This window comes from Ailuropoda melanoleuca, chromosome 8, assembly GCF_002007445.2.
Source record: "Ailuropoda melanoleuca isolate Jingjing chromosome 8, ASM200744v2, whole genome shotgun sequence".
NCBI lineage: Eukaryota > Metazoa > Chordata > Mammalia > Carnivora > Ursidae > Ailuropoda > Ailuropoda melanoleuca.
Genome location: NC_048225.1, coordinates 23,760,755 through 23,772,071, shown reverse-complemented (window position 1 = coordinate 23,772,071; position 11,317 = coordinate 23,760,755). Strand labels below are relative to the sequence as shown.

Genomic DNA, 11,317 nt, shown 5'->3' with positions numbered 1-11,317 from the left:
TAAGGAAGTGTTCAAAGATTGGTGGGAACATATCAAAGGACACAGAAGCCAACTTAAATAGCCTCACACTGGGGCAAAATTATCATCGAATTAAGCAATGATAGGAACATATACCCAGTGGATAAAATAAGAAACTATAAGTCTCTAGAGACATAAAGAAATGAATACATTGAAATTTGAAGATGAACGAGATAGTTACATAATTTCAAAGCGCCTACCCACAGAATATTTGTTAATTACAAAGGGGAAAGAGTACCTGTACAGTGGACAAGACTGGAAGACAACACAAGATGAACTTAATAATGGGGTAAACTGAAATTGTGTGCCACCTATTAAGGTGCAGGGAGAAGGCAGCCTCACTCTGATACTGCCACCAGAGAGGCCTAGCCTGAATCTAATAGTGAAGAAATACCACACAGCTTCAAATTGAAGACCATTCTACAAAATATTGGCCCATAATATTCAACATTGTCAAAGTCCTAAAAGTCAAGGAAAGACTTGGGAGTGTTGCAGACTAAAGACATGGGACGATTAAATACAATCGGGATTAAGAATAGAATCCTTTTGCTACAAAAGGCAAGAGTAGGACAATCAGCTAAGAGCGAATGGCGCTTAAGGGCTCCGTGGTCGTAGTCGCCAACCTTAATTTTCTGATTTTTCACGATCGTACTGGATTATGTAGGAGAACATTGTTGTTTGTAGGAAATACACGCTGAAGTATTTGGGTGTGATGGGGCGTCGGGTTGGCAATGTACTCTCAAGCAGTTCAGTAAAAAATGTTCTCTGTAAACTCAACTTTTCTGTAGCGTGTGAAGGTTTCAAGCTTTTACAATTTTTTAAATTAAAATAGTACATTCATAATAGACACAAAAATTGAGTGTGATTTAACTCTATTTTATGACATCGGAGAAGAACAGAGAGCTACTTACCAAGACGATATCTTGCACTTCCATAGTTCTTTTCAACATGTGGAACATTTTAACCTGTAGTATCTTACTTAATTCCCGTGATAGCCTTGTACAGTTAGGACTCTCATCTTCATTTACAGTTGGGAAAATCAAGCTCAGATACAGTACCATGAGGAGAGTGGAAATGCCAGGCTTCACACCCAGGTCTCACTCTCTCCATCCCTGTTCTTTACCTATTCTCTCAGCTGTAAGGACGGATCCACTACTGTGTTTGCTGCCACTACAGCAAACAGTATCCAGTGTCTTCTCTCAGGGAACTTACAGGCTGCTTTGGGTCTGCAAACAATCTGGAGCCAGGCTTACTAAGCATAAAATCCCAGCTCCTGGCCTCTATTTCTTAGCTGATTTAAAAACCCAACCCCGCATTTCTGACAAAGGGCATTTTTAGCATTCTTTCATAACAATCTCGTTTTATTTGCAACATCCTGCAGCTTGGCTGCGTGCTCCCAAGACTTTAGGGGTACACAGAGCCAGTGCAGGGCAGAAGCCCAAGTGGGGCACAACGAGGGCCCTCCGGGGATGGGGAAGACACAATGGGTCTCTGGAAAATCCAATTTACTCCCACTTTTCACTCATTGGGAAAATGCCTTATTGACCACAAAACAAATTCTACCCTGCACTCAACTCCCTGAACAAAGTGCTCACCGGTTACCGAGGATTTAATAGAAGTTCTTGGAAAAACCTAGCACATACTAGCAGAGAACAGTGATTATATATATATATATATATATATATATATATATATATATATACTTCCTGTACAGTATTTAATAAAGGGTTTTCCGCTTGTATCATCTAGTACCCCGCAGGAACTCTTGCAGGAGACATCGCTCAGCTCCCCAGTTCGGAGGTTTAGATGAGTTACCCAGTAGGTGGAGGGGTCAGAATTTGAACCCGGGACCTCTGGCATTCACATCCTTGCTCATTTATCTACCCAAATTGCCTCCCTCTTCCCTCTAAGAAAGCACAGGAGGTAACGAACTCAGTTAAAATCCAGAAGGTTAGTTTAGCAATTGTAGGTAAGTGAGTGGTCTCACTGGAAACTTTTTCTGTTTCCCCTTAGAGCTTTTAAGTGAAGTGTAAATTGACTATGTGCTTAGGAATTTACCAGCTCAAACAGACTGAAACAATTAGACAGGAGGCCAAGTCAGAGTGAGAGAGGGAGACAGACCCCAGGCACGTGAGCCGACATTCCTTTCAAAAACCTGCCCTCCATATCCTTTTTCAATTGGCTGAAGCCCTAGAGGTTTGACTGGCTAAACCACTTCCTCTCAGAAGTGTCCAGTTCCCCCCCCTCCCAAGGGAGCCTGGGATTTGTAGTCCTGAAATCAGCTGACCTTTCATAATCCTTTAGCTGGACTCCCTGGCTGAAGGAGTCCAGTGTCAATTTCAGTAGCTTTCTATATGATGAAGTATCCAGTGTGCTTTTTGTGAAACACAAAGCTGGTTCGTAGGAGTTGAGGTCTTTGTTTATTCACCAGAACCCAATCCCCTGGTCCTCCTCATTCTAGTTCTTTATTACCTCCCTTCTCTACCCCATTGATACTGAGCACCATTTCACTGCCTTTTCCTGAGGATGTGCTGGACACAAGCCCAGCATTGCCGCTGACGGGTGGGGGAACCCCTAGGAGGCAGATCCCCAGCTAGGTGTGGGATCAGGACTGGCCAGTAGAAGAGCCATGCCCAAGGGTTGCTCCCCAGAGTGGCATTTTTTCAATAGTTTCCCCCCCCCAATTTATTTATTAGAGAGAGAGAGAGAGAGAGAGATATCATGAGCGGGGGGAGGGGGAGGGGGAAAACACACTCCCCGCTGAGCAGGGAGCCTGATGTGGGACTCGATCCCAGGACCCTGGGATCAGGACCTGAGCTGAAGGCAGATGCTTAACCGTCTGAGCCACCCAGGTGCCCCTCCAATAGATTTTCAGGTAACATATTTACATGATGTTTGTTGATTCAGTAGGTATTTGAGGAAGCGGAATGTGAAATGAGGTCCACAGACCACCTACAGAAAACACTGAGTTTTGTTTTTTCTTTGCTTTCTAAGCCCTCGCCAACTACTGCCTTGGCCGGGCAGCGCCTAGGCTTAGGATAGACAGATCTTCCTTTCCACCCTGGTGTTCTGGAACCTCCCGATCTCATCTGCTCTAAACTAGTCACACCCCACCTGAGGGCCACACTTTAGCATTACGCATGGACTAAATAAACATATTCAATTGCATGCAGATATTACTGGTTAAATATTAAAAATGGTCATTTTAAAATTAAATTTCTAGGGGTACTCCTAGAAATGTTGTAAAACAATAGATATTGAATATACAGTTTCCTTTGTGTGGGAAGCAACAATACTTTTTGATGCTAGAATAAAACGAAGCAAAACAAAACAAAAACAACAAAAAGAATGACCTTCTGATTGAAAGAGCTGTTGACTAGCATGCTAAAGCTTGGGAAAGAATAACTTCCATGAGAACCGCTCCCGGGTTTACCATGCTCCTCTCTGCTTGGCTTGCCCTGTGCGTTAGACGGAATGAACTTCATGGCACAGGCACAGATGGTTAAGCCGGGAAAATCCTGAATGAGCAGCAAAAATGGCGAAGAGCCTGTTTGTCCTCTCCACTAGTCAGCTGGATGCCCTTGAGTAAGCTAGTAAACCCTAAATCTGGGCATTACAGGGGACTTGAGTGCCAGCCTTCATTCCTCACAGACGGTTAGGAGGAAACGCTGTCCTGGTCCTGTCAGTGAGGCACTGACTTCCCAAATGTGGAAGCGTTGTGGGGAGCAAATTCAAGGGGCAAGGTTTGGCCAGAGTTCTAAGAATTTGGTAGAGGTGATGGACCCAGGCCAGTGTTTGACTAGGACATATAAAGAAAACCTCTTAAAAAGATGAATTCCCATTCTTCCCAGAGCAGCAAGAAATATGCGCCTCTATCTTCCTTAATGATTACTTTGCAAAATTCTTTTTTCTTTAAAAAAAGATTTATTTATTTATTTGACAGAGACAGCCAGCGAGAGAGGGAACACAAGCAGGGGGAGTGGGAGAGGAAGAAGCAGGCTCATAGCAGAGGAGCCTGATGTGGGGCTCGATCCCATAACGCCAGGATCACGCCCTGAGCCGAAGGCAGACGCTTAATGACTGCACCACCCAGGCGCCCCATACTTTGCTAAACTGATGGAAAATTGCTTGGCTGGCGTGGAGATTTGCAGAAGAATCCAGCTAGACTATTCTTGAACATATCTGGCCTTTATAGTTTCTCTTTCTATGCTTGGACCAGTAACACCAAGTTTTTATTTTCTCCTTTCTTAGAAGTCACTAGAAAACCCATACAGATGTATATATACAAACTCATTTCTCTAAACACTATCTTTCTTGTTGAGTGTGGACAGCGAGAGATATGGAATACAAAGAACATAGGAGGGAAACATTAGAATTTCAGTTTCAATTTATTTTTATATTGCTCTTAAAAATTTTGTTTTGTGTTTGTTTCATAATATAAATAGTAATAACAGTTGGTGTATATGATTCATAAATCAATGTTCATATATTGAGAATATTTGCTTAACACATCTTTTTAAATGATAGGGTGCAATGAAAAAAAATGGAGACCAACGTTCCGGGACACACTTCATTTCATTTAGGTAGACATGTTGTCTAGAACGTACTCAGTGCTACTCAGGGACGATGTCGAGTCTCATTTCTCATACCATCAAGGACTTTCCAGGCCTCACTTGTTTTCATTTTAAAATAGAGGAAATGAAAACTAGCTACCTAGCAGTGAAGCAATTTGAAGCAAGTTTCTTCCTTGGAAATAAAAAAGAATGTAACAATCTCCATGGGCCGTAAGATCCTGATACGGGACCAGAGGAAGCCGGGCCATCTTATCTCTTGGGTTTGAAGTGCGCAGTGGATACAACAGAGTGAAGTCTAACGGACAAGGGGTCCATCCTGGATGGAACTGTTTTGCTTTGTTCTGGTTCTCAGACACAGATCATCCATGGCCCCGGCAGTCATCCCATTAAACCCTTACAGGCTGGAGGAAGATTTAAGTAACATGTAAAAAATCTGCAAATGTCATCAATAACATGAAGGTTAATTTGAGTATCAACTTGCCTGGGCCACTGGGTGCCCAGGTTAAACAGTATTTCTGAGTTTGTATGTGCAAGTGCTTCCAGATGAGATTAGCATTTGAATCTGGGGACTCGGGAAGTAAATTGCCTTCCCCACAGCCCAAGGACATCATCCAATCCGTGGAGGGTCTGAACAGAACAAAAGGAACAGGAGAAAGGAATTCACTTCTTTGCTTCCTGCCTGCCTGCTTGAGGTGGGACATTTTTTCTCCCCTCAGACTAGGATTTATACCATTGGCTTCCCTGGTTCTTAGGCCTTCGGGCTTGCACTAGAACGTGTCACTGGCTTTCCTGCGTCTCCAGCCTGCAGACAGCGGATGGTGGGAATTCTTGGCCTCTGCGATTTTGTGAGCCAGGTCCTCATAGTAAATCTCCATCAATACTGCACATCTTATCGGTTTTGTTTCTTCGGAGAACACTGACTAATACAAACAACAATAAAAACCACACCAATTTTGTGCTCTCTACTCTCCAGCAGCATGCACATGTGAAAAAGTCTTTACGGTGCAAGAGTTTCAATCGGGAACTTCCCCTGGGAAAACCCTTTGACCTAAGTAAATAAGAAGACGATGTCCTCAGTTCTGAGAGAAGAAGGCACAATTTATTTAGTCAAATTATTTTACAACATAGTCTTCATTGACAGTTGTCAGCTTAACACTTAATATAGTTTTAAAAAAGTCAATGATTACCTGCAAAATTATATATATTTTAATATCTAAAAAATATATTGCATACATAGGGCAGGAAACTCCCTTGTATCCACAAGGGAAAGTTTGCTTGTTCCTTTCAAAGTTGTGATTATTGCATTATGGTTATTTACAAACATTTCCAAAGCATTAAAGATTTGAATGGATTGCCTTTACCTGCTCGTGCATGCCCGTTAAATACCGCACGGTGCTTCTCTTTCTAGTAAAGTCAGTGACTCCAACGTCCTGTTTTCTTTTTAGCAATAGTCACATTATGCTTTTTAAAAACCAGCTATAAAAACGTACAAACAGCCCAAATGTACAGATTGACAAAAGATGTACAAATTACATTTAAAAAAATAACGACTGATTTGATAGTAAAATTGTCTTTGTGACCGAGGTCAACTCGTTTATTTATTCTTTTTACTTTTTTTTAATTATCTATTTTTAATACTGTGAGATATAGGAAAATAACTCTGCATAATTTATACAGTAAGTTGCCTTCTGATTGGTTGACCCCGGACTGGTAGTCTGACAAACGCACAGCGTTTGCGAATCTGTTTGTGTTCAGAAATCCCTAAGACTTTTCAAAGTTCTGGGACCCACTGTCATCACTTTAAAAAACAAAAATTATTTAATTCTCCATCTTTCAGTAATGTCTGCATTTGCATGAACATTTCTTAGTTCATATCTTGACTATTTCTAGAGAGGATGGTCAGCCTAGTGCACACTGCCCACTGGGAGGGATTTGGCAATGCCCACAGCTTCTTAAATACACATACATGCTCTTTCTTTTAAAATTCCAGTTGGGTGAAAACTTCACTGGCCTTACAACCAATGTTCCAGTTGCCATCCACTGAATTAGGTCCTCCTAAAATAAGGTTATAAGCTTCCTGCCTCTATCTTCACTCAGTCTCAAACCAGAGCCTTAACTGGTTAAGTCCATGATTCTTTATACACTGAACCCAGCGAGGTCCATGATGAGACCCGTGTGTTGCTAAGAAACTGTTTTGGTCATAAAAATATAAAGAAAATGTACAGTTTCTTTCCTAGAACCATGATATAACCATTCCAGTAATCTACATAGTCAACTCCGAAGATGATAGCAGATTGAGAATCCGAACTGGTGTACTGGCCCAGAAAATCATTCCATTTCTTTGTTCAAGGTAGAGAAAGCAGAAGTTACCAACATAAAAAAAAAAAAAAAAGGATTGTTTTTAAAGAACAAAGTCCTTTATCTCTATCCCACAAGAAAGAACATCCAGTTTTGTTTTCTCTTCAAGGCCGTGTATGTCCTTTGGAGTCCAAAGTATCCCAGGAAGTGTGAGGAATGGGGGCCTCAGGTAGAAGGCCACTGATGATGAAGCTTCTAGTAGTAGCTGCCTAAGTGGGAGGGCACGTGGGTGTTGGGATGGCGGGGGACATTGGGGTTGGGGTAAATCCCACCCGTGGGCGAGGTCCAGTATTGCGACGCTGCTCCAAAGAAGCTAGAGGAGGTGACGGGCATGGAGGTCGGGTGGGGAGGGACAAAGTTCACCTTCTGTTGATGGGCGTGGTAGGAGGGCATGTAGGAGATGTCAGAAGGGTACTTGTACATGGACGACTCAGTGGGATGTGGCTGCAGGGCCTGAGCGATGCCGTGGAAGTCAAATTTGTAGGCATACCTCTTGCCATGCACTTTGGTCATAATGTTTTTATCATAGTAGTATCTGAGGGCCCGGCTCAGCTTGTCGTAATTCATGTTGGGCTTGCTTTTCCGCTCCCCCCAGCGCCGGGCCACCTCATCGGGGTCCGTCATTTTGAACTCCCCGTTGGTCCCCTCCCAGGTGATACAGCTGGCATTCGCGCTGTCGGAGAGAAGCTCGAGGAGGAACTGCCACAATTGGATCTGCCCACTGCCTGCAGGTCAGGAGGCAAATGGGAGAAAACAGAGAGCTCAGCCTGGCAAAGTCAGCATCCCAGCCCCTAAAACACCAGGATCCTCTGCCCTTTCTAAGAAATCCCTTGTTTCCTTTCACATGCTGAATCTACTGCTTCTGGCAGCCCCCTTAGCTGTGTGATTTGGGGCAAGCCGCTTGCCACCCATGTGGGCAAGGTTTTTGAATCTCTTCTTCTAGAAACACCTGAATCGCTGTCTAGTCTCTACCTTCTGGTGAAGTCCCCCAAAAATATTCCCTGTCAGTGTAAAAGGAAGTCGGGGCCAGGAGACCAGAGCCAGGGTCAAAGGGAGAAGCGTGGCCCAGGCGTCAGGCTGAAGGGACTTGGAATGTTCCTTAGCAGAGCTCTAGTGCTTGGCTCTCGGCTCTACGTCTGACACAGAAGAACTTGGGCAGAGAGAAAATTAAGAGGAGAGGGAGCTGCGTACCTCCTCCCCGCCCCCTTCGCCTGACCCCAAGACCCCAACACAGTAATGCCCAGTAACTAAAGACTGGGCCTGCACACACTGGCAAGAGTGGTTCCCTGGGATACAAAGGTGTGGGCTTTACTACCACAAAGGGCCTGTGAGCTCACATGCTTGGAGGTCTTGGTCTAGAACGCACCTGAGAGCTATTTTTAATAATGAACCCTTAAATGATATTATCAAATTTATTTTATCTGCAACTTTTCAGGGACATGCCTCTTTCGTAAGGCCAGATAACTGCAACACTTTCTAAAGTCAAGAATAAAACGCCTGTGGAACATCTATTAACTTGTGACTTCCACGAGGACCATAACTGAGAACTCACTGGCATTGCTCCCCTTGCCCCGCCCCCATCTGGCCCTACAAACATTACCTGTACCATTTATTACTGATCGAAGCTTCCATGCAGATCTGCAGTGCTAATATGTTTGTTTTCCAGAAGCAGCCTCAGCTAATGGACATACCTAGCACCTAATAACAAGCTCCAACCTCGCACTCGTACACTAGAGAAGCAGACGTTGACCGTTTCGAGGGAAGGAGTACATGTTACTTCCCAGTCAGGTGTCTGAACTTAGGACAGAGGTCTCTGTGACCTCAGAAAGCTACAGAAAATTCTGGAAAGAAAAACCTTGCAGGCCAAAGTAAACTCACCGGGGTTGGCGAGGCGACTGCTGGTCGGGCCCAGGATCTGATACGGATCTAAGGAAGCAAAAAGGAAAATGAGCTTCGGTGTTATTAAAAATATAAAAACAATAGCATTAATAATAAGAATACCCTCGAGGTTTATACTTTTATTTCAAAATCATAGAAAAAACTCATTTCAGAAAACTTTACTGCTTTTATGTGCAGACCTCAAAGATCTGGAGCAGTTATGGTTTTCATCCCTATAATTACAGAAACAGAAAATACAAGCAGCATCACTTTTTTTTCATATTCACTGTCTAAAATTTGTAGATAATGCTGTCATTGCCTAAAACAGAATCATGAAACCATTTGGAAAGAAGCTGGCAAATATTCAATCATGATGACTAAAGTGAAGGATGCCTTATTAAAATGGGTTTAAAGAAAGGTCTAATGATTGCTGGTCTTTACAGCTCTGTATACATCTCTGGTTTTCTGATGTAGCGTAAAAAACATGTGCCTGGAAATCAGGCAGCCTGGGTTGTAGTCCCTGTTATGTTACAAACTAAATAATTCACTGGACAATCTCTGTTCCCTTCTAGTACCAAATTCTGGCACCTTCAGCTTCGACATGAGGGCCAGAATTTGTATTTTAGCTATAAAATGACTATTCCTTATATCCCAGTCTCCACAAAACTTACCTGATTATTTAATTATAAAAAGAATCTATGCAATATTGGTTGCATGAGGTTGGTCTTTTTGTCAGGTCGGGACATCATGGTACACAGCTGGATCATAACTCGGCCAGGTTGTCAAATAAATTTGTTACAATTTACTATTTTTGCACTTGTTGCAATTTTTTAAAAATCAGCATGATTTGGGGGTTTCTGCTTACAACCATGAATTAACTTGAAAAGTCCTCAAGGCTGCTTAGTTTACCCTTTTGCATCCACATACACACACAGTACGACAACTGAAACGTTTCTGGCAGGTAATGTCTAATTTTGTTGTCGCTGGGAATATTTTAAATCCGCTCTGTCAAATCCTGTTTGGCTTGTGTGTTTCACTCAGCACATTCTTTCTTAACCTTCCCAATTCTCTATTGCTCTGCCTTCAATAGAGACGGAACACAAGGTTTATCTGTCTTAAAGCAAGTGGCTTGCCTAGAACTTAATCTCAGCTGTGTCACACAGAGACGACAGAGCTGGGCTTGGGAGTGGACACGACAGCGGTCTTCAGATACAGGAAGGACCTTCCTACAAAAGGGGAGGAAAGCTTTCCAGAGGGCAAATCAGAACGCTCGGTGGCAGTTCCAAGGAGGGGGACTTTGGCTCCAAGAGCGGAAATGAGCCTGGCGAGGTAGTAAGCTCCTCTTTGCTATAAATATTCAAGTAGAGGTGAGCTTATCATAAGACAGATGTCATAGAAAGGTACTGTAGACCTAGTTTCTCTCCAATACCAAGAATCTCCAATTCCACAGTGTGAGAAGCTCCCCTGCCTGATTTGTTAAGCAGACCCATCCGGGGATGGGGGTAGTTTTAGAAGAAAGGTTTTGTGAAGCCTAAAAGGTTTGGACAACAGCTCTGGAATCTGTGGGCTAGAGCTCTAGTTCTCTCATAAACCAGCTGTGTGGCTTTTGGCAAATGGCTTTCCCTCTCCGGGCGTCAGTTTCTTTATTTTACAAAATGAGGCACTGGAACATTAAATCTTTACATTCATTTTACCTCCGATATTTAACAAATCTTTACCTGGTTCTAATGCCTGCTACTTTTAATTCACAGAGCTCTTACAGGGAGTCAAATAGGTACCCTCTGTGAAAGAGAAAAATGAGGACAAATACTGTGTATTCATTCAGTCCTCCTCAGGTGACCACATGGAATTGACGGCTGCATAAAGAGTAAAGGAGAGATTACCCATCCCAGACAGGTACCTGGTTGGGGCCTTTGTTCAGTATTCTTACTCATTGCTTGTGCTCCTGCAAGGGGGGGACCTGTGTGGGGAAAGAGAGAACGTGAGTGGGGCCACCGTCCATGTGGGAAGAGAAATGTCTCATTAAAAGCCCTCCACAAGGTGCTTCCTCATTCATTCACTCATTCATTCACTCTCTACTCCATCACTTATTATTTTATTTTATAAATATTTATCTAGAGGGGCACCTGGGTGGCTCAGTCAGTTGATCATCCGACTCTGGGTTTCAGCTCAGGTCATGATATCAGGGTCCTGAGGTCGAGCCCCAGGTCAGGCTCCACGCTCTGTGGGGAGTCTGCTTGAAAGATTCTCTCTCTCCCTCTGCCCCTCCCCCCATTTGCTTGCACTCTTTCTTTCTCTCTCTCAAATAAATAAATAAATCTTAGAAATATTTGTCTAGAGTTTACTAGTGCTGGTAGTATTCTTGGGACTAGAGATTTAGCAATGAACCAGCAGGTCCGGTAGAACTTACATTTCCACGGGGAGACAATGAGAAGCCACAACAAACATACCGCACAGCACGCCTAATGGTATTGCTGCTGTGAACTGCA

General features: G+C 43.3%; 1 protein-coding gene across 4 annotated transcripts in view; it reads right to left on the bottom strand.

Annotated features, from left to right (window-relative positions):
- Positions 1-5,012: 5,012 nt before the first annotated feature.
- FLI1 (Fli-1 proto-oncogene, ETS transcription factor) overlaps positions 5,013-11,317 on the bottom strand; it is a 121,539-nt gene continuing 115,234 nt past the window's right edge. For all 4 annotated transcript variants that reach the window (XM_011221674.3, XM_011221669.3, XM_019796910.2 and 1 more), the window contains 3 exons: positions 10,729-10,788; positions 8,829-8,876; positions 5,013-7,675 (listed from right to left, as the gene is read on the bottom strand). In XM_011221674.3, the coding sequence (XP_011219976.1) occupies positions 7,146-7,675; positions 8,829-8,876; positions 10,729-10,788 (638 nt within the window). In that variant the 3' untranslated portion in view covers positions 5,013-7,145. The remainder of the gene's footprint in view (positions 7,676-8,828; positions 8,877-10,728; positions 10,789-11,317) is intronic.